The sequence below is a fragment of the Mastigoproctus giganteus genome, chromosome 10 (genome assembly GCF_048544385.1).
Source record: "Mastigoproctus giganteus isolate SK-2022 chromosome 10, ASM4854438v1, whole genome shotgun sequence".
Taxonomy (NCBI): domain Eukaryota; kingdom Metazoa; phylum Arthropoda; class Arachnida; order Uropygi; family Thelyphonidae; genus Mastigoproctus; species Mastigoproctus giganteus.
This window is the reverse complement of record NC_143584.1, coordinates 37542040-37566927: the sequence shown is the minus strand read 5'-3', so window position 1 is coordinate 37566927 and position 24888 is coordinate 37542040. Positions and strand designations below refer to the sequence as shown.

The 24888-nt window shown below is 37.3% G+C and overlaps 1 protein-coding gene across 1 annotated transcript in view; it reads right to left on the bottom strand.

Annotated features, from left to right (window-relative positions):
- The window catches only part of Skp2 (S-phase kinase-associated protein 2), a 110506-nt gene that overhangs the window by 61225 nt on the left and 24393 nt on the right, over positions 1-24888 (bottom strand). The window contains exons 4-6 of the mRNA XM_090382910.1: positions 16978-17086; positions 13801-13915; positions 7987-8473 (exon numbers count right to left, since the gene is read on the bottom strand). Of these exons, the coding sequence (XP_090239036.1) occupies positions 7987-8473; positions 13801-13915; positions 16978-17086 (711 nt within the window). The remainder of the gene's footprint in view (positions 1-7986; positions 8474-13800; positions 13916-16977; positions 17087-24888) is intronic.

Sequence of the window (24888 nt, the reverse complement as noted above, 5' to 3'; positions counted from 1 at the left end):
GCAGATTATGAATGAAGTAAATGTGTGTTTCTCCCATCCCCTCGCCTGGTGGGTTCCCCACTGCCAGCTAACATATCCGACCCCCGGAGCGGGAGTATTATAAGTCTAATGACTCTGATGAGTACAATGAACACTGCCAGCTAACATATCCCACCCCCGGAGCTTGACCTTCATACCGGATTCAACACTGCTTGGACATGACACTGACGAAGATATTCTGCGGCTTTGCTGCCAGCACGCCATTAGCGATCTAAACTGGGTACTCTAACCTGGTTCCTTTTAAAACCCCATCCCCAGGCAGGGTAGGGAGGAGATGGATCTCTGTCTCCTCTCCTCCCTGCCTACCCCCCATACTTTTCCCTGGTGGGGCTCGTCTCCACTGACCTCTTTGGGGATGCCTACTCTATCATCCCTATTCTTCTATCTGTTTTCCCCCAGTCTTCAGTCTCCCCCCTCTCTCACTAAATCGACCAAGTATACCCTTAAACAATGCCGCTAAATTCTACCGGTTTCGTGTAAATCTCCAAGACAACTAACACTATTAGCATTTATCTTGCGTATAGCCTCACATGTCTAAATTTAATAACATCAAAATTTTGCCCGACCTATTAGGCTTTTAACACATCTCTTTAGCATTCAACCCCAAACCAGCGATTTTCTAACAGCAATCTCATTAAGCATTAATGTCAAACGCATTTTTTTTTTTTTTTTTAGGTCCTAGCCAAAGAAATCCTAGAAAACTAGGTGGCAGGACCTGCCAGAGCAATTTGTTGTGATACTGGATACACCCGGCTAGCCTCCACGTGGCAAGGTATGGGCAATGTTGGGCCCTGGCGGCCAATAAGCTGGACAAACAATGGGCACAACATATCACACTGCACAGACACGGCCCACACACTTTCAAGTCTCTGGCTTGACAGTGTACTGTCCTCGATACAGTGTTTCTCCCATCTCCGCGAAACACACGCGGAGATGGGAGAAATGCCAGGTGCCGTCTGACACGAACATACCTTATAAATGTAAGGAAGGCAGAATTGTAATTTTGGGAGTACAATGTGTACAGAAAGGATAAGAAGGGAAGAGGGATTATGCTGGTAGTGAAGGAACACCAAATCTAAGGAAGTGCATCCAGTTGACATGGGTGGACAGTGCAATGCTGAGTCAGTTTGATGTGACACAAGTGCTGGGAAAGCAAAATTGAAAGTAGGAGAGTATTATAAGTCTAATGACTCTGATGAGTACAATGAACAACTGTACAGAGAAAGTGAGTGGGCCAGTAAATCAGATTTTCTTATAAGCTGGAACTTGGGGGGTGGTCACTCGCATACTAGCAAGACTTTTGTGGATTTATTGCATGATTGATTTCTACAGCAGCATGTTTGAGATGCAACCAGATGGAGTAATTCACTTGATCTGATTATCAGCAGTGATTCTTCATGCATTAAGAGTCTGCAGGTAAAAGAACGACTTGGCGGCAGTGATCACGATGTGGGATTTACTCAAAGATGTAATCACAATCAGGGGTAAAAGGAAAGAGTTTTTGCTTTCGTAAAGGTGACTAAAGTGGTCTCAGACAGATTTTAAATTCTATACAATGGGATCAACATGATGTTACCAACAGCAAGTTCAAGGAAGTATCCTTGGAAGCTACTAGGCTTTTTGTCCCAACTAAGAAATACTGTTCAAGGTTTAGGTCTAAATGGATGTCAGATGAACTAGAGATTCATGACAGAGAAGAAAAATGCATGGGATATGTAATTATCATGTGACACAAAAAATAGTGTACATATAAGCTAGTCTGTAATCAAGTCACAAAGGAGGTTAGGAAAGTAAAGGCACATTATGAGAAATCTTTGGCAAAGGATGCAAAGAGGAATAGCAAAGACTTCTTTACTTATATAAAGTCTAGAAGGAAGAAAGAGGATGAATCAGATTATTCCACTTGATATCAGTGGTTCAACTGTTGATGATCCTGCTGAGGTAGCTGACAAACTGAATGAGTATTTGCATCTACATTCACACATGACGAATTCTGTAGGGAAGTGGAGGCCAGAAGCTTATCAAACTTTAGCAGGGAGCTAAATGATTTTGTAATAACTGAGAGCAAAGCGGAGAAGAAATTGTTGAAGTTCAACATAAGAAAGGCACTTGGAGTGGATGGGATCTGTCCAGTTATATAAAAGAAGGCAGCAAAGGAAGTAAGTAATCCCTTAACCATAATTATGAAAGAGGTCCTCATGGCCTGGAGATGTGCAAATGTGTCCCCAATTCACAAAGGAGGATTAAAGAGTAACACAAGTGATTACAGACCTTTTTAGTTGCTTTTGATACTTTTGCACATTACTATTATTAGCCATATGGTGCAAGGAAGCCTGAGGTTTATGCTACACTGGCAAAAAAAAAAAAAAAAAAAAAAAAAAAAACGAGAGAGAGAGAGAGAGAGAGGGGATATCCAGCTAGCTCAGGACCCTGGGTTTCCCAAGCCCATACTCACAGAATGTGATCCTCTGGGACTTAGAAGACTACTGCTCAAATTGGAGCAGTATTAGGGCAAGTTGCTGCTATGGATAAAGGGATGGTTGAGTGGGAGAAGACAGAGAGTGGTAATCAATGGACACTGCTCTTCGCCGAGTAATGTTATTAGTGGAGTTCCTCAAGGTTCGATGTTGGGCCCATTGTTGATTTCTTTATTTATGTTGTTGTTGTTATTTGGTTTTTTTAGGAGCATTAGCAACTAAGGCCATATTGTTCCGGGGATATGCGGTGGGCATTCCCTGACCTTTCCGCATCATCCGTATTTGGTGGTCACAGGCTCAAACCTCGGTCTAATCAAGAAGTATGTGCTACACACTGCTGCTCCTGCCCACCTGGCTACGGAGGCACCTTCTCTATTTATCAATGATATTGACAAAGGTATATCAGGGTTAATGTTCAAGTTTGCAGACGATACAAAAGTTGGCACGGTTGTTAATAACAGTACACTACTTCAACAGGATCTAGAAAAGTTGAGCAGATAGGCTGAGAGGTGGCAACTGAAATTTAACTTAACATTGACAAATGCAAAGTACTGGATATGGGTAGCAGTAATCCCAGAGTAAAGTACCAACTGTGGGGGTATTACACTCGGGGCAGTGCAGAATGAAAAAGACCTAGAGGTAATTGTACAGTGAGATATGAAGTTTTCTGAGTTTCATTCCCTCTTAATCGAAAATTAAGAGGTAATGAAGATTTTAAGGAAAGCACAGGTTGGCTGAAAAATTTTAAACTGAGACACAGTATGGTGTCTTGTCAATGATATACAGAAATTTTGCTAGCAGGGATAAGGAGGTGATTATTCCCTTGTATAGGGCAATGGTCAGGCTACAGCTTGAGTACTGCATACAGGTCTGGAGGCCTCATTTTAGGAAGGATGTTAAGATGCTGGAACGAGTAGAGAAAGGTCAACAAGATTGGTGAATGGAAAAAAGGCTTGCTATTACCAAGAAAGGCTTAAGTTCTGAAAATTGGAGCATCTGGATACTAAGTACCTGCAAAGTGACCTGATTGAAGTGTATAAAGTCTTGAATGGTTTGAGCAAGCTCAATTCTGATGGGATTCTTCCTCTTGCTCAGATTACTCACCTGAGGGGACATAAATTCAATTTGAGGAAAGACAGCTGTAGAATAGATGTGTGGAAATTTGCCTTTAGCCAGCTGGTGGTTGATTGTTAGAACAAACTTCCATCTGCCATAGTGGAGGTCACCAACTTAAATAAGTCCAAGGCAGAACTAGACAAACATTTGGAGTGAATGGATAGGTGAATTTTTTTTTTTTTTTTTTTGGCTGATGCTATATAAGCTTGCTTTCTTCCCTCATTTGCCTCTACAAATGCTAATGCTCTCCCAGATTCAGAATTTATGCTTGACAGCATAAAATCTGTATGGTGTGAAGAAGATGGATGTAAAGATAAAACAAGTGTAGTGGTAGTGACGGAATGGAAATACGAACAGGATGTAACGATTTGCCCCTTATTGGTTAGAGCAAGTGGAGGAGGAGGAAAGCTTGGCACGGGGACAAAATTTTTAAAATGATCATTGTTTACATCAGCATGTAAACAATAAACAAAAATACTAAGTGTAAGATTATTCTAGACCTGATCATTACTTGCAAACCAGATGACATCATAGGGCTCACAGTTTTCCATTAGCAGGAAGCAATCATGCAGTCCTTAGCTGGAATATAGAGACAAGAGGTTGAAGTTGTTAAAAGCATGGAATATAATTTCAGGAAATGGGGCTATGACAATTTAAGTTGTTGTATGGCCTGTATAAACTAGTTAGATATTACAAGGAGGATTAATGCATTAGAATTATTGAATATCTTTAAAGCCATATATAGTAAGAGGAGGATGCTGGGATTGACAAATACAGAATATTCTAATTTGACAAGTTACAGAGCAGAAAAAAGATGGCATGGGATGGGACTAAGTTTGCCTTATGTGGTGACTGTATATCCAGATGGCATTGGACTCTCAACAAGAAAATGTCCCATATCACAAGGCCTACACTGTACAGGAATGGTTCAAGGATCATGTCGAAGCATTTTGTGTGCTTCCCTGGCCGTCAAATTCCCCCCACACAAATCCCATTGAACATTTGTACCATCCGGTGGAATGCAGCATTCACCAGTTCACATCAGTGCCTCACTCCAGGATACCCTTCTGTCTAGCTCGTCCAGGATACCTAAAAACACCTTCTGTGATATTGTGCAATCAATGCCACACCCAGTGCAGGCGGTTGTCATGGCAAAAGGCAGCTCAACACACTATTAGGTAGGTGGTCATAATGTTTTAGCTAATGAGTGTATTTATTCATTTTTTCAGCAACCTCACCGGGATCATCAACAGTTACAACATTCACCATTCATACTAGTGGGTCGATGTGATTCATAACTTTTTTTTCCTAGGGTTAACATAAGCAAAGAATTCTTTGCTACTTTTCTCTGCATTCTAAGCCAGACCGCTCATAATATGGTTTAGCTTGCCCCCTTAATGATTTATTGCAGACTAGTTTGTACTTACTGTGGACTTCTCTGTGTTTCCTGATAATTCATAATCATCACAATGCATTTTTTTCTTCTCTACCACTATTCTCATCTTAACATCTCTCATCCAGTAACAACTGTGGTCTAATTAGTTTGACGTTATCTCAGTAAGTTATTCTAATTGCATCATCTGGAGACTAGACAACTGTGAGGTGATCCGATTGAGGTGTTTGGGGCTCTGAATTGATTGAGCAAGCTCAATGCTGATGGGATTCATTTTGGTGAGCCCACACATGAGGGGACATAAATTCAAATTGAGGAAGGATGGTTGGAAGTTTGCCTTTATAGCCAGTGGATGGTTCACTGCCGAAACAAGCTTCCATCTATTGTTGTGGAATTGGATAACTTAAATAAATTCAAGGAAGAACTAGACAAACTATTGGAGGAAACAGATAGGTGAAATGGGAGAGGGTTTTTTTTTTTTTTTTTTTTTTTTGGCTGATGTATAAGCTTCCTTTCTTACATCGTTTGCCACTACTAATACTGATCTCTCTCTCTCTCTCTCTCTCTCTCTCTCTCTCTCTCTCTCTCTCTCTCACACACACACACACACACAAAAAGAGAACCACATGACCTGGCACTCTATTGGCCAAGCCACTGATGTGCCAAAATTACCCAAAAACAAAGACATAGTTATAAAGGTTTTTGCCAACATCCAGATTGTATTAGCAGTTTACTAATAACATGCTCTGAAGATCACCAAATTCCAAGCAATTTTCTTCAATGATAATAACAGAAATTTTTTTGTAAATGCAAAAATTAAGGCATTAAAAAGGCACATGAATTAAGTGTATCTTATTTGAAAAGCTTACCTTTGGTGAGTGTATTTTTTAACAACTGAATGAAAATCTACAAACAGTGGAGATTTCACCTGTCAAAGAAATCAATATTAAGGAAGATAAATATTTGAAAGCTAATTACCATGGCTGCTGCTGATTGAGTTATATTTTAAATTAATAAACCATACACAAAATATGTGAATTCTTCATCTTACATGCATTTTTAAAAAAATTTTAGTGAGCATATATTTCATTTTATATCTTTTTAACTATATACAATTACTTTGTATGCCTTATTATAATTTTACACATTAGAATACAAATAATATTCTGCTATATTACTGGAACATTTAGTAAACTTTCAAATGCAGCCAGGCTGAAATCTGTATTTTGGAAACATAGCTGAATCTTGCAAATCTTGGGATCCTTTCCTTGTTGAAGCTTAAGATTTGAAAATTTCAAATCATCATATTATAATCACACATAAATGAGAAGCTAGAAATTGAAATCAAATAACTCTCACATATTTGAATAGCCATTCTATATAGCATTAGCAAAGGCACATGATGCAAGAAAGCAAGCTTATATAGCATCAGCCAAAAAAAAAAAAAAAAAAACCACACACCCTTCTCATTTCACCCATCCACTTGCTCCAAATGTTTGTCTAGTTCTGCCTTGAATCTGTTTAAGCTATCAACTTCTACAACAACAGATGGAAATTTGTTCCAGCAATCGACCACCTGCTGGCTAAAGACAAACTTCCGTACACGTTTCCTGCAAACGTTTTTCCTCAATTTGAATTTATGCCCTCTCAGGCGATTATTCTGAGCAAGAGGAAGGATCCCATCAACATTGAGCATGCACAAACCATTCAAGGTTTTATACACCTCAATCAGATCACCTCGCAAGGTGCCTAGTCTTCAGACACTATAATTTGCAAAACTTAAGGCTTTCTTCTTAAGAACAACCTTTTGTTTCATTCACTAATCTTGTTGCCCTTCTCTGTACTTGTTCCAACAGCTCTACATCCTTCTTAAAACGAGTCCTCCACACCTGTATACAGTACCCAAGGTGTGGCCTGACCATTGCCTTATACAAGGGATAATCACCTCCTTATCCCTGCTAGAAAAATTCCCGTATATCATTGACAAGACACCATGAGCTACTCTTACAGACTGTCTACACTGCTCAGAAAACTTCATATCTGCCTGCACAATTATCCCCAGATCCTTTATTACTCTCTACACTGTCAGTGTAGTGCCACACAGTTGATACAGAAACCTTCTGGCTCAAAGTTAACCAACTGAAACAGATATTTTGAAAAAAAATTAATAAACTGCACTGAAATTTTAAAAAGCATTTCCAAAGCATCTAACATAGCGTTTCCCAAAGAGTGATCCGCAGCATGGATCCATTCTGTTTGTTTGTTTGTTTGCTTATGAGCTTTACGGCCCAAGGGCCATAATGCATCTAATATCGTAAAGTTAATTGCATAGTTTTATCTATATGAATGTGGTTGTAGTTATTTAAAAGCTATAAGGAACATATACACTTCCCTATATGCATTTATATTTTTGCAAAAAATCATACTAGAAACCCACCACAACTAATCCACCTAATAAAAACTAATCCAAAACATTACCTATATAGGTAGTCGTCGACTTATGACCATGTTAGGTTTTGACCGACCGGTTGTAAAGCGATCTGGACATAAGTCGGACCAGTTTAGGTAAATCAGACACTGTGTACAACACAATTGGTTTACTATTTACAAAAATAAAAAATATGAAAAAGACATCAAATATTGTATAAAACCTAAAAAATAATTTTTCTTAAAGAACTAAACAAAACATATGTAGAAAATACATAAGAAATATTTTACTGACCACTCATCAATAAAATATGTCAAGCCGCGGGTCATCAATGCCGCCACTTGATGTAGTGGGAGTTGTTTTTCTCATAAACATGTTGATTTTTGTCTGAATTGTCTGTTTCCTTTTCTGCTTGTAAATTTCACGGTATGGCCGAAAAGCATCTTGTACCATTCGTTCAATCCCTGCAAATTATTCGATGTTTGGCTCCATTTCCTCAAAATGTGTAAGAAGTTTATTTAGTAGAGAAAAACCTTCAGATAACCCTCTAGTGGTGAATTTTCTTTCTGGTTCTTCCTCATCTTCATTTTTCTCTTCTTCCATCCTTTCTTCTTCTTCGGCTATTCTTTCTTCTTCCAAAGCGATAAGTTCTTCATTCGTAAGTTCTCCAGATTCTTGCCGTAGCAGCTCCTCAACATCTTCCACTTCAATCTCTAAAGAAAGTCCATTTGCCAGTGTTACAATATTTTCCATAACCATTTCAAGTTCATGTTCACTATCAAATTCATCAATAGTATTAACAAAACGCTGGACATAGTTTTTCCAGATTCCATTCATGCATTTCTTTGTCACAACCTCCCACGCGGCCGCAATATTTCTGATGCATTTATAAATATCGTACTGTTTCCAAAACTCTCGCAAAGATAGTTCTGGGTCGGCATCTGTTCCGGCTATAGCTTCGGCGAAAGTAGTTTGAAGACAGTGCGCCTTAAATGTGGAAATCGCCCCTTGGTCCATAGGCTGAATGAGTGGAGTGTATTTGGCAGCAAATAAACAACTTTTACATCTAGATGGAGGTGGTCTAGGTGAGGTGGATGGCCAGGTGCATTATCTAAGATTAATACAATTTTGAAAGGAATTTCTTTCTCGAAGCAATATTCACGAACTTGAGGTACAAAACAATTTAGAAACCACTCTTCAAACAATGTTTGAGTCATTCAGGCTTTTTGGTTTGAACTAAAGTATACAGGCAGAGTGTGCTTGTTTACATTCTTGAATGCACGGGGATTTTCAGAATGATAAATTAAAAAAGGCTTCAGTTTAAAACCTGCGATGTTCCCGCCAAGGAGCAAAGTCAGCCTATCTTTAAGTGCCTTCTGGCATCCTTTTCCACAACAATCCAGTCTCATCCAAGTTGAAAAGCTGCTCTGATTGATACCCTTCTTCCGTAATTATTTCATCCAGACTTTTAACAAACTCTTGAGCTCCTTCCACATCCGCAATTGCTGATTCTCCAGTGACTCAAACCCTATGAAGGTTGAATCTTCTTTTGAACCATCCTGTACTTGCTATAAATGTCTGAGTGTAATCTTTTTCGGCACGTTTCTTCAGCGTCTGAGAGAGACTTCTAGCCTTTGACTGCACTGTAAGAAGGCTTAAGGGTGTTCGCTTTTGTATCTGACCTTCCATCCAAAGAAACAATAATTTTTCCATTTCATGGATGGGCCCTGTACGTTGTTTCGTTATCACTGTTGCTCGCATGGGTGCCGAACCTTTAACAACTTCACAAATCCTTTCTTTGTCTTTCAAAATCGTCAACACTGTAGAATGAGACAACTTAAAATCATGTGCGATTGTGTTCACCTTCTTTCCTTCTTCATGCTGCTTGATCACTTTCAATTTTGTGTCTAAATCAATGGCTTTTCTTTCTTTCTTGACAGGTCTAGGAGTAGACAAAGGCACTTTCCTCTTTGTTGACATGTTTAGGGGTTTTAAAAAAATGCTAATTGTAACACAAATATAACTGAACCAAATATAGTGAACGTAATGTATGCAAACAGAGATTGAGATGCATGAATCACGACATACATACATCGGTAAGATGTTTTGTTCGACTGTGATGGCAAAGCTGACTAAACAGTTAAGACTGGCTTATTCGCGCCAAACACACGTTACTGGGCAGTGGGCTGATGCTACACCAGTGGTTTTCAACCTTTTTTTAATAACAGCAACCTTAAGTAATTTATTTTATTTTGCGGCACCCCTACTCAATTTTCTGCCTGTGAGATCCGACTCTCTCTCTCTCTATATATATATATATATATAATATTAAAAAATATGTTATATGATATTTATTACAATAATATAATTATAAAAAATACATTTCATAATACAAATTATATATATACAGTATATAATTTTATTCTTTATATAGAGGTACTAAGTAAACATCAATTATAGACCACCACAAAATTAAAAAGATACTCTATGCCTTTTTATAATGAAATAAACATATAAATTAAAAAATAATAATAAGTTTAAGTAACTTAAACCCAAATTACGTGGCACCCCTGGAATGTTGTTGCGGCACCCCGGTTGAAAACCACTGCACTACATGCACAACCGTTCCCATTAGTCTTCGGGGACCACACGGATAGGGTGTGTGAGTGTAGTAGAAAAATCTGAGAGCACTGCATTAAGAGAGGGTTGATGTGCATACAGCATTCTTCCTAGCAACAATCTTGTATGTATGCTCAGTTCAGACTGAAATGCGGTGCGAGATGCAGTAGCAGTCGTAAGTCGATCAGTCGTAAAGCGCATAAGTCGTAAGTAATTTAATTGAAAATTTATGAAAAATTGATAAGCCTGATTGTTTTTTTTTTAACTACTGTATGCTCAATATAATTTAAATGTGTCACAATTACTGCAGTTTTTACAAGATGTTAAAATGTCTAGATGATTTATTCCATGGTTAAATGATCCAGATTAAATAATTAAATGATTTAATTAGGTTAGGTTATATTATTTAATCATCTGGATCATTAAATGATTGGATCCAGATGATTAAACCATTTAATCTGGATCATTTAACTATGGAAAAAATCATAATCATAAAAGAATAAATCATAAATGGAATAATCAAATCATTTATTCAAATGACACCCTAATCTCAACATTAAAAACCTTACTACTCGAACTAAGTCTAACATTTATTAGATGATGATTTAATGTCGAGATGAGAGTGTCACTTGTTAGATGACGACTGAACATTGAGATGAAGTATCACTTCATAGATGATGATTTAATATCAAGATGAAGGTGTCACTTGTTAGAAGATGATTTAATGTCGAAATGAAGGTGGCACTTCATCGATGACAATTTAATACCAAGATGAAGGTGTCACTTGTTAGGTCTAATCACGACTTCACACAAGTGAAAAATTAACTCTTGATTCCCACTAGGTCAAGTTTCTATGTATATGAATGTGCTGTCCTAGCAGCCTGATAACAGAAATTTGTCACACTGAACAAGTCTATTTCATTATTGATTACAGAAATGAAATCTTATTCTAAGATTACTGTGACCCAAACCTTCCACTTTTGTTTAGTTTAGAAGATTCCATTCATGATTTTCACTGATAAAAAAATGTAGGTTATTGTAGGTCAGTAATCATGAGGAGTCATTCAATGAGGGGAGTGCCATAAGTTTATCAAATGCTAACAGGGAGCTAAGTGATTTTGTTATAACTAAGAGCAAAGTGGAGGAAAAATTGTTGAAGTTAAACATAAGGAAGGCACCAGGGGTGGATGGGATCTATCCAGTTATATTAGAGGCAGCAGCAAAGGAAGAAAGCAAACCCTTGGCCATAATTATGAGAGCTTCCTTGGACTCAGGGGAGGTCCCCATGGACTGGAGGTGTGGAAATGTATCATCAATTCACAAAGGGGGTTCAAAAGGTGACACAAGTAACCACAGACCTGTTAGTTTAACTTGTGTTCCGGGGAAAATAATGGAATCACTGGTTAAAGAAGCATTGCAGGATCATCCAGACAAGACTGCAGTAATAGTTAAGACACAGCATGAATTTGTTAAAAGGAGGTCTTGTCTGACCAATCTGATTGGATACTAGGAGGTGTTCACAAAGGAACTGAATGCCAAAAATAATTTTGATATCATATACTTGGATTTCAGGAAAGCTTTTGATACTGTTGCACATGGAAGACTGCTGTACAAATTGGAGAGGTATGGCATTAAGGGTAAGTTGCTACAATGGATAAAGGTATGGTTTAGTGGGAGATGACAGAGAGTGGTAATCAATGGACACTGCTCTTCGTGGACAAATGTTGTTAGTGGAGTTCCCCAGGGTTTGGTGTTGGGCCCATTGTTGTTTTGTTTATTTATCAATGATATTGATGAAGGTATATCAGGTTTAATGTCCAGGTTTGCAGATGATACAAAGGTTGGCAGGGTTGTTAACGATAGTAAAGACAGTATGCTACTCCAACTGGATCTAGATAAGTTGGAAAAATGGGCTGAGAAGTGGCAACTGAAGTTTAACATTGACAAATGCAAAGTACTGCATATGGGTAGAGATAACCGAAGAGAAACGTACCAACTCTGTGGTACTACACTCAGGGAAGTGGAAAGTTAAAAAGACCTGGACGTAATTGTGCAGTCAAATATGAAGTTTTCTGAGCAGTGTAGATGGGCTGCCAGGCAGGTCATGAAGTCTTGTCAATGATACATAGGAATTTTGGTAGCAGGGACAGGAAGGTGATTATCCCATTATACAAGGCAATGATCGGGCCAAACCTAGAGTATACTGTGTACAGGTCTGGAGGCCTCATTTTAGGAAGGATGTAGAATTGCTAGAACGAGTACAAACAAGGGCAACAAGATTGTTGAGGTGAACAAAGGGGGTGCTCTTCCCAAGAAAGGCTTAAGTTCTGCAAATTGCAGTGCCTGGAGAATAGACACCTGCGAGGTGATCTTATTGAGGTGTTAATGCCTTGAATGGTTGTTGGTGTTGTTGTTATTTGGTTTTTAGGAGCATTAGCAACTAAGGCCATATTGCTCCAGGGATATGCGGTGGTCATTCCCTGACCTTTCCCCATCCTCCGCACAGGCTCGAACCCCGGTCTAATCAAGAAGCGTGTGCTATGCACTGCTGCTCCTGCCCACCTGGTTACGGAGGCGCCGCCTTGAATGGGTTGAGCAAGCTGAATGCTGATGGGATTCTTCCTCTTGCTCAGACTAAAAACCTGAGGGGACACATTTCAAATTGAGGAAAGATAGTTGTAGAATAGATGTGTGGAAATTTGCCTTTAGCCAGCGGGTAGTTGATTGGTGGAGCAGGCTTCCATCTTTTGTTGTGGAAGCTAAATAGCCTAAATAAATTTAAGGCTGAGCTGGATAGGCATTTGGAACGAATGAAGGAGTGAAATTAGAGCGTTATTTTTGGCTGATACTGCATAAACTTGCTTTCTTGCATCGTATGTCTCTACTAATGCTAACTACAATAAATTACTTACTTCACACATTGTTGCTAATCTCAATATAACTGCTATTATAACTCAATTGATTGTTTTCAGCAAATCTGACTAGTTCATGTAGATCATCTTGAAGTAGCACATTCCAATTAATGCCATTGCCCTGCCCAATTTGCATCATCAATTGATATCAATCTTGAAACACCTGCATAATATTATGAACCCTCTGCAGTGCGCCCTAAATGAAACAATCCTCAATAAAAATTTTTTTACCATAATACTGGCATTATAATGTCGGCATTAAGGGATGAACCATAAAACATTACTGTTATAACAGACAGTAATAGATTGTTTCAAGAAGACAATGTCACAGAGTGTGTGAATTGTGCAGAACCATATGCAAAGCACTCCTGGAAAATGCAGCTTATGGCATGGTCTGCACAATCACCAGACACAAATCCCATCGAGAATCTGTGTGATCATCTGGTACAATAAGCTCTAAGGTAAAGCACAGATCAATCATTAATCAACAACTGTGTTTGAAAATTGGTTCCTGCTGATAACATCTAATATATGATTCCATCAGCTCCTCGTGACGTTCAATTTTAAGTGCAATATTTTTTCTTCAGTCTCTTGCCACTACTCACAAATTCATTCAAATCACAATGTTATCTGGATTCTATTGCTGTCACATTTAAAAGCAAGTTCACCCATGGATATTGAAAAAATTTATTCAGCTCATCAGACCCATTTAGAGTGGGTCTTCTAACCAGATTTTGTTTAGAAGATTCCATTCATTGATTTTCACTGATCAAAAAAATGTAGGTTATTGTAGGTCAACTACAATAAATTACTTACTTCACACATTGCTAATCGCAATATAACTGCACCTCTGCTAATGACTCTTCCAAGTACTCCTTCTTGAAGATGTTTACGACCTAAGTCTACTCTTTTCCATAGAGTTTCATCAAAACTAAATGGGAGAAATTCAGATAAATATACTCCACACATTAATTATAGAGAAAACATTTCAAATTAATACTTTTTCACAAAATAAAAACCACCACTCTGTAAAAACTACCACACTAGAAAACAATTTAAAGAACCTGCTGGACGATAAGTTTTAGCTGTTTTAACATAATCATTGAACTAAATAACATTTAATTGACTGATTATTAAACTTAAATAAATAAAATTTATGACACTCTCTATCCCAGCTTGTAAAATACACATGCATCATATAAATATATAAAATAAATAATATAAAATACAAAAACTTCGATATCTATTTGTTTCACACACATATACATATCTGCAAGCAATCTCTGATGGAATTGTAGTACAATTAAACTATAAATTGATAATTTCATAAGTTAGTTATAAACACAGTGTAATTAATTCTTCAATTATTCAAATACATCTTAAGCGTGAGAAAATAATCACTAGAGATTGGATTATGTGCATTTACTTGAGGAAGAATTATCATATTGCTACTTATGATGATACTATTTGTGAAATTCATCAAGATAGTGAAGAAAAGTACATCTGGACATCCACCAATGAAACGGCAGCTGCCTCCATCTGTTATACTGGTCATTTGGTATGTGGGAATTAGACAAAAAAATCCTTGTCCACATTCGCCTGCTTGCAAAGTTCTCAAAAATGTAAATCATTCTACAATTGTAAAACATGTGAATAATCCTTTGGAGTTATTATAGGCAGACCAGGGATGGATCCATAGTGAAAAAAAACACATTTCTGTTAAAGATACCAATCTGTATATGATAAAAAAATCTTATGCATTAGAAGTTCTATTCAAACTTAATCCACATTATTATTACTATTATTATTATTATTATTATTATCATTATAAAGAGGAACAATTCAGCAAACTTTTGGCAAACTTATTATAAGTTATTTCTTGTATAAAAAAAAAAAAATTGTGTGTGCTGTGCATGCATAGCAGAAGTTAAATGAAACTTCTTTAGGTGAACATTAATAACTTAGCAATGATCCCGTATTGACCGTACAAATGCACATGTGACGAATCTGCATGGATGGGAGCCTCAGAGATACAAGAAGTCCTGTTAAAAATCTAGTTTTGGCAAGTGCTGTGGCATTGGATGATATTTAAAACCATTTCACTTTGATAAAGCCAGAATCATTTTGTTCTTGAGAGCCACGACAGCTGTTGCAGGCCGACATTTGACTTACATCCTCATTTGGAAATGCATCTTCAAATAGGCCTCTGGGGTTGGGAATATTCATATTCATAATAATTACACAATACACCAACCAATGTTATAAATAGTATTAAGTGTATTAAAATAATGTTGTAAATAAAATAAAATAAAATTCCAATAAAACTGATAAAAATTGACTGTACAATATAATATGAATTTAAACTGCAAAGAATTTTAACTGAACAGAATGATAAAAGTGCTAAAATAACTGTAGCTTTCAGAGGCATCCGCCTCCTTTTTCAACAGTAAGGCTTATCGTATGGCACATCCTTAAATATCAGCAGGCTCACGGTTCTCAGCATGTGGTTCCACAGGAACAAGGGCAGCCACTGCCTCGAAGAGGGGATGAATGCGAATTCCCGTCTCTATTAATGGTATTGTTCTCAGAGGAACAAATCCGCAAGCTCTCGAGTCACTTGCGGTCCCAAAATCTGTGTGCTGGTCAACGATAACAGCTTCATCTGGGGAGATTTGATGGTGCTCCTCCCAAAAATGTTCTGCCACAGCAGATCTTTCATAATCCGCAGTCTTTAACGTGTTCATATGCAAAATGAACGCGTTAAAGACCGCGATTCACACCTTGTCACCTGCTTACGTTGGTTCACACCCGGGTGGTCACCCACAGTGTGCATGTTCATGAAAGTTATACCCAGGATTACTAACAGTCACATCATCGTGAAGAAGCATGCAGAGGATTTGGCTGTCACAGACTGTCGGGACTTCTCCAAAATTGGGTCCTCAACTTGAATGTCACCCAAATATCAGTTCCATCAGTGTTTTAGACTCCCAGGTAGCAAGTACAGCTTGTCTGGCATATCTGAGAGAATGTCTGTCACAACCTCAAGGAAATGAAATTAAGAAAAAAAAATTTGTATATTTCGCACATTTATTCAGAACATAAGTTATTGGTAAAGCTATATGAGATATATTATCCACATTTTAGTGTAGCCTCCTTCATTGTTAATTTCAGTTTGTAAGTGGCATGGAGATTATTCTTCATTAATTCCCATAAATTCTCATAAATATTTTAATTGCTATTTGCCCTTTACAGATTGTTCAGAATGTCAGTTCAACCAGCAAAAAAACAAAAATGTTCAAATGAAGAGGGGAATAGCAGAGAATTTCAAGAATCTTGGAGTGAAAGATTTGCTTTGAAGGATAATAAAGCATTATGCATTTTGTGTTCTGAAACATGAGGGTAGTTTTTTTAAATATTTAGCCAATTTTGGCATACGATTTAGCCAATTTTGCATTATGGGCACACGAGGGTAGTTTTTTTAAAATTCATCCATCTCCAACAATGCAAAATTGGCTAAAAGTTTTAGCCAATTTTGGCATGCACACTTAAAAAGGATTGCCAACCTTGAAATAGACTCTCCATGATCTTGGTGGAAGAAATGCTTATGACTAAGTCAGAATATCCTTCAATTTATTGTGTTCTCACCAAGTCTAGAAGAAAGACTGGCACTAAACAGTTGGGAAAGACCACATGTGCAAGGTCTAAACTAATTAACTTATAAATGAGAAGAAAACACTCTCTCAGTGCATTTGAAAATTCAAACATGACTTCTTCACTGTTCGTGTAAATACACTCTGCACCAAAAAACTATATACCGCAGCTCGTGGGCATACTCCAATAACAATACAGTATTTATCTGAAAGAGAAATAATAGCATGCACTTTTAAGTGGATCCTCATATTTCCAGATACTCCTTATGATAGGAACAGCAAGCTGTTCATTGCAAACATTTAAGCACTTTAAAGTAATATAAAATATATAAAATAAGCAAACCTCAGCCTTTTCCATCTTTTGCAAACTTGGGCACACTTCACTAAAACTGATTTTGGCAACCATCTGAAGATATGAAGAATAATTTCATCTGACAGTTTAGAGAAGTGATCTTGTACAAATAAAAAAAATCACAAAATAAATAAATTACTTAAAAATATATACATATCTAAAGAGAGAAGAAATTATGAGTTTACAAATAAATGAATAAAAATTCAAATGTGAATCACTTTTAATATTTGTATAATTTTACTTTTACCAGTATAATAGGTTTGCTGGTCAAAGGAAAGCTGTTCCAAAATCTACAAAATGATCCTATTCATATATATGTATAATATTTCCCACATCGTAAAATGTACTTTTCTTCCTGACAATGTCTAAAATTCCCATGTCTTAGGGTCTGAAGGTATCTCTGTGCACACAGAGATGTCTATATGTATATCTGTATGCACTGAGTATACCTTGCAGTATGCATTTCAGCCTGCACACACTGGTGGCATACAGGTTGTGATGAGAACTAGTAAATGTGATGGTGCAGATTTGTGGCATTCAGTTCACACAAAGTACTTGATTGATATGGTTGAGGTCATGTCAATCAAGTACGGAAACTTCAAATCAAAGAGCAGACGGATAGTGGACAGAGCAGCAGGCATCCACTCCTCATTGATGGTTGTAGTTAACATAGGCCATCACACCTTGTGTGAGCCATTAGACAGAAAATGATGGAACAGTTCACCGTGGACTTGGGAATGACCAGCAGTGTTTCCAGGATCACAATCTAACAAACTCTCCCCCATATGGGTCTCCAGAGTGGGCACTTGGTAAGGTACCCATGCTTATGGCCATCCATCTCCAACAATGCATAAATTTTATACCCAAACAGAAAAAAGTTGCATTTTCCAACAAATCACATTTCCTGCTGTGCCATGTAGATAGTACAAGGAGGGTACAGCAATAAACTGCAAAGAGGGATCACTCCTGGTCCAACAGAAACAGGCAGGTTGTAGCAGTATGGGGAGATGTTTTCCTGAGAATCTCTTTAAGCCTCATAACCCTATACAGCACTCTAAATGCTAAAAACTATCCATTGTGGCTAAACATGAAACTGACTTCTAGGTGCTATCTTGGCTGCCAAATTTGCCAGATATGAATCCCAAAGACCATTTCTGGGATTAGGTAGAATGACAGATCTACAGGCAGCATGGTACAACATACCTCCTGCAATGTTCAAGATGTTTAACAATCCATGTCTCACCACATGGAGGTGGTACTATCAGCAGGGGAAGAACATACCCACTACTAGTAGGTAGTCATAATATTTTGACCAGATAGCATATATATGTATGTGTGGGACTGCAATACATTACCAACGACGTTGCCGGAATATAAAATTAAAATACATAAATCAAAAATAAGTTAGCAGAATGGCTAAGCTTAGTGAAAAACCAATACAAAGAAACCAGTATTTACTACAGCAACTAAAGAGAAGGGGTTGGGAGATAAAAGATTTTAGAATAAGGGTATTGTAGAGGGAACATGTTCCTAAAAGAATTTAGAAGTTGACTAACAAAAACAAATTTAACGATGCCCTCTTTATGGAATCCATGGCCTGAAATATCACTACAGAAAGGAAGTAGAAACCTACACAACAGCAGTAGGTTCCTAATTTCTAGTATGACCAATAATATCATCAAAATAAATTAAAACAGACTGATCTTTGAGTCCTATTTTGTAGGAATGCCATAAGCCAATAACATTCATGGAATTAACATTAGTAGAGGCATATGATGGAAGAAAGCAAAAAAAAAAAAATCCCTTTCCCGTTTCACCTATCCATTCACTCTCAAGTCTGTCTAGTTCAGCTTTGAATTTATTTAAGCTGTTAACTTCCACAATGACAGATGGACATTTGTTCCAGGAATCAACCACCAGCTTGCTAATGGAAAATTTCCACACACCTATTCTACAACTGTCTTTCCTCAATTTGAATTTATGCCCCCTCAGGTGTGTAATCTGAACAAGAGTAAGAATCCCATCAGCACTGAGCTTGCTCAAACCATTCAAGACTTTATACAGTCAGATCACCTTGCAGGGTCTAGTCTCCAGATGCTGCAATTTGCAGAAATTAAGCCAATTTTGGTAACAGTAACCCATTGTTCCACTCACTAATCTCGTTGCCCTTCTCTGTACTTGTTCTAGTAGTTCAACATCTTTCCTAGTATGAGGCGTATGCAATATTCAAGGTGTGGCCTAACCATTGCCTTATACAAGGGGATAATCACCTCCTTATCCCTGCTAGCAAAATTCCTATATATCATTGACAAAACCCCATGAGCTACCCTTGCAGCCTGTCTGCAATGCTCAGAAAAATTCATATCTGATTGCACAATTACCCCCCGAATCATTGCATTTCAAAGCAATCCTAGCTTCTCTTTTGTCGTATTTCTCTACTTACATTATTAGTTCGAGTTTATTTTAAATGAATGTTACATGGTAGTAGCAGTGGGCTGAGATGCAAATGCACCATTTATGTTGCCTGTTTTTTTTTTTTTTTTCATTTTCTTATTCAACTTTGCTTTCTTTTAGCAGTTTGGCTTTACATTGCGAGGGTTTTCACCTGCTATATTTTAATTTTTCACTAAATAAAATCCATCATCATTTGTGTTCATTGCATACATGCACATCACTGTGCATGCATGCATGGATCAATACAAATAATCAGAGCCAGTGCAATAGATTTAAACATTTGAAATGTGGTGATTCTACAACTATCGTAAGCCTTGTTAATTCTGATGAGATGGGACTCAAAGTCAGTCTGTTTTAATTTATTTTCATTCGTGTTTATTTTAGTCATGCTGTTGTGGCAAGTTTCTAGTTGGGTTTTTTTTTTTTTTTTTTTATAGTGATAATCAGAAATTTGAAATTCAGCTGTGTGGGGGTTCAACGAGATACTGCTAAATTATTCTCAAAACATGTTCTGTCTACAATACCCTTATTCTCAACTATTCTTCCTTTTGCTCAATTATTTGTCTAACATATTCTAAATTTATGTATTTTTTTTTATGTATCTATATATATTTTATATACACTATATATTATTAGGCATATGCAAGTGAGAATTGATGCACGTATCACTAGAGCTCTTCTTTTCCTTTATTCCTAATAAAAGATCAACAAACCCCTACTTACTTCTAAAAACCCCAGATCTTTCAAGAAATGTATAATCAGCAATACCCTTGATATTACTGTGTAATCTGCAAAATATTAAATGTTTGGTATGTGTTTAACTGTAATTATATCCCTCAATTTTATTTTTGAAAAGAACTAAGTGAACTCTACAGGATACATACTTATTCAAGAGCTTTCAGCCTATGTGTATTTATAATAAAATAAGCTTATGAATAATGTTTCATATATTTAAATTATTTCTCTGAAAATAGATAAATTTGTATCTATTATACAAGATGTAGCAATAAAGTTTCTGGACTGGCACAATAAAAAGAATACAAAATACAGAGCTCAAAAATAGTCATATTTTTATTAAAGTAATCACCACCTGACTGAATTACGTTGTACTAAAAGTTTCTGAAAAGAGTCAGTGAAGGTGCCCAAAAGAGATGATATTCAGTTCAGTGGTTACGTTTTTATATGCTCAACATTCTGAAATCCCTTTCCTTTGAAGGCAATTTTCACCTTGGGAAAGAGGAAGAAGTCCATTAGTGCTAGATCAGGAGAGTAGGATTGAGGGTTGATCTGTACAGTGGCGTGTTTCATCAGAAATGTCTTCATTGCAGAATGGGCAGAGACAATTTCATGCAACAAGAACCAGCTGCTTTTCTCCCAAAATTGTGACCTCACCCAGGAAATGCACTTCAAGTCTTTGAAGCACCTGTGCATAGAATGTAGCATCGATTCTCTTCCCTTCAGGCACAAATTCATCACGAATCACTTCATTTTTCCAAAATCATGATCAGCATTGTTTTGATCCTGTCTGTAAACAAAACTTTTTTGGGCTTTGTTGATGATTTTGAAGCCACTGCATGCTCTGCGACTTTGAGTCTGAGTCATACTGAAACATGCAACAATCTCCAGTGGCAATACGGTCAAGGAAATTAAGATTGTCTTGTCCACTTCTTGGTCGATCTTTGAACCACTTATAAATTTGATATTTATTTGTTGCTCCATTGCAAAATAGTGATATAGAATGTTTACCCTACTAATGAAACTGATTGTTACTTGCAACCTGTCAGCCTACTGGACAATCTCTGTATCATCTGTTGGAGGAAGTTTGAACTACAACATCCTACTTCCAACTCACTGACCATAACTGAAACAGCACCAATTCAGGAACTTATTGGATGGTTGGTTTAATTTTTTATGGCACATTGGCAGAAACCTTATTGCCACACCTCGTAAATGACGAGAAAACAGACAAAAATACCTTGGGCAGTGCTATTTATTTGAAAGAAGTGCAATAACAGGGCAACTAATTGCAAAGGCAAAGTTTCTTCTGCTGTGAACATTGTATTAACTAGGCAGTTTAAATCCTGCTAGCACCATAAAAATGAACTATGCTTATAGGAGACAGTAAACAAAACAATTACTTATCTGTTTTCACAATTTCACTATGTAAAAACAGATTGTGTAATCTGTTTTTACATAGAAAATTGCAAAATATATTGATTATTATGTATAGATGGTAAATATGAAAAGAATTTGGAAGGCACTTTTTGATCATTGAAACTTATATAGACATAAACATACTTAGAATGTTCCAAATCATTGGATGGACAACAACAACACGATTTCTCTTTTTTGATGTTATTTTTAAGTGGACACAGATTGGTGACACAAAATCAATCCGAATAACATCCATTTTGATGAGCCTAATAAAAAATGCCTGTATAGTTTGCTACATTGTGTTACACAATGCACTTCTAACACCCCATCTAGTCTCACACAATGTTCATAGGGAACACGCATGCTATATATTGCATTTTACAAAGTCGTATAGTATCACCCTTAAGAGTATTTGGTGTCTTGTTCCCACAATCTGTGAGAAATATAGTGAAAAACTGAAATTTATCAGATATTGCAAAAAGCAAGGCTAAGCTTAAATAACTAGAGACAGTATATTCTACTATTCTTTATGTTCACAGCAGAACAAACTTTGCCTTCACAACAAGTTTCACTGGTATTGCACTACTTTTGAATAAATTACATCTCCAAAAGGTTAGCTCTCCTATTTATTAAATAGCTGCAGACAATTTAAAAGCAATCTAATGCTTTTTTCAAACAAATGCAATTCTAAGCATCATAATGTTACTGCAATGGTCTTTATGCTCACAACAAGTTTCACTGCTACTGCACTACTTTTCAAAAAAGAGAATACAATCCATTGGTGCTCCAACAGTTAATGCAGGTTCATTATTTTCAAGAGGAACCTGACAGGTGTAATGGTGACACTGCAGAATGAAAGAGTGTTCACTGATGTACAGTGCTGATAGAAGTGTTTCAACAGTTATCAACAGAAAGTACATGAAAGAAGCAACTAGTATTAACCTAAAAGATGCAGTTTATAAGTGGTATGTACAACAGCACTTACTTGACATGGGTGTTCACATTGTAAAAGTGAGTTCAGCTGGTAAAAAAATAGATGAACACATTGGGAATACCATTCCAAACTATGAATATTCGCCAGTATTTAAATTTTGACTCCATGTTCTGACTCTTTTTTTCCAGACACCACTATGCAGTCACAATAAATTATCTTCTACTGACTATGTACTATGTATCAACCAATATAATCAAGGTAAATAAAAGCTTGTTTTTTTTTTTGTGTTTCTAAAAAAAAAAAAAAAAAAAAAAACTATGCAGAGTAACTGTTTAAATTAAGTGGGATATAAATGGTTTTAAAACGAAAAACTATCAATTTAACATTCACCAATAACAGACACCCCATTCCACTGTGTAAAATCCAGTGTTTACTGTTTTACTATTAAGAAATAACTAGGGGTAAAAACAGTCTTGGAAAAGAACTTTCAATTTAAGACATTTGGCAATAGTGTAACCCCTTCTCCCATTAGTCCATAAAATTAAGGGTTTACTATATATAGCATATGACATTTTCTTATGGTCACTATAAATATTACATTGATCAAATAATACATGTTTGCTTAACACAGCAGAAAGGTTAAGAGTAATATTATTTGCCTGACATTAAAAACATTGTATTCCTGTGCAGGAAACATTTGACTAATTAACAGATAAATTTCACATTCGTCACAGATTTGCAAAGTATTTCCCTCACCAAGAAGAAAATCTTTATTGTACAGTAAAGATACAATAATGTGCCCGCCACAGCCAGGAGGCTAGGGGCTTGACAATGATATAGGGTAATATAAAAATATGTACAGTATAAAAATTTGTGCAGTATAAAAGATTACATAACAATTAAAAACGTAGCATTAACCATTCAATAGATATGAGTATGTACATAGATGTGAAGCAGACAGTACACCAAGGTATGTGCACGTTCATATGTACAAAGCACATATTTAAGCATATTCACACAAGTCAGAATATTTCACAGTGCCAAATTATTGTTCGGTATTGCATTTTCTTGTGAAGATAGTTCGTCGATTTGCCTGCGACGTGCCGTTATGCGCCTCATAGGAGATAGCAGATGGAGATATCAGTATGAGTCGACATCAGGGGCCAAACAAAAGGGGAACAAGTTCGGCCAACGATCGCCTGTAATTGAGATCAGAAGCGAATTTCTGCAGGTCAACTCCGATCATTAGCAGGGCTTGTACTGTAGGAAGTACTTGTCCAGGTAGGAATCTGTCACTGATCTTCAGCCTGTTCCGTTGTAGCTGAAGAAGAGGGGTGGCTCGTAAGGACGGAAGTGGAACATGCCACTGGCATATATCCCAGAAGTCAGGGGAGTTGATTTTTCCAACCAGGATTTTGACTGTGGTCACAGTTCTCCTCATGCTGATTATTTGAGGCAGCCGCGGGATTTGGAGTTGGTCAGCCATGCTGGTGGTCCTCTGCTGAGGGGGGGGGGAGTCGATGCTTGTGGGTTGCCCACTTCAATATCCAGTATTCACTGGCGAAGATGGGCTTCATGAGAGAAGGTACTGCAGATGCCCATATTTCAGAGGCATACAGAAAGGTAGGATACACAATGGTTTCCAGATATCTGATTGTGGTTCTTGCGTCTGTGTTATGAAGAAGATGTTGACGGGCAATCCAGCGCATTCGGTTGATCTTGCGTAGAACACATTCGATGTGACAGTTGAACCTAAGGTTTGGGTCGAAGGTTACACCGAGATCTTTGTGTTTAGTAACACTTGGAATAACTGCACCCTGCAGTGAGGGTTGTATGGATGTGGGACACTTCTTCAGAGAAAAAACCATAATAACGGATTTTTGGGGGTTCAGTTTGAGACCGAAATGGTTGAGATGGCTACAGAAAGCTGTGATCTTATTACAGATTTCCGATGTGATCACTCCCCTGTCGGCTGATGGTGGTATTTCCGTTAGGAACTTTATATCGTCGGCGTAGGTAATGACATCATCTCTGTTACACACAAACGGAATAAGGAGGGCGGTAAAAAGTAACCCCGATAAAACGCCACCTTGCGGCACACCAGCATTGATGGATCGGGTATGGCAGAGGTTATGATGAGTGAAGTACACTGTTCTGTTCCGGAGGAGCGAGTGCAGAAAAGCGAAAACGTCACCTTTGATCCGAAAGAAATTGGTTAGGAGATTCAGAAGGGCTGAGATGTTGAGGCTATCAAAAGCAGCTTCAATATCGGCATAAACAACTGCCATTTCTGATTTGGTCTCAAATGCATTTAAAATTTCCGTTTGGACTGCCAGAAGGTTGGAGACAGTTGATCTATT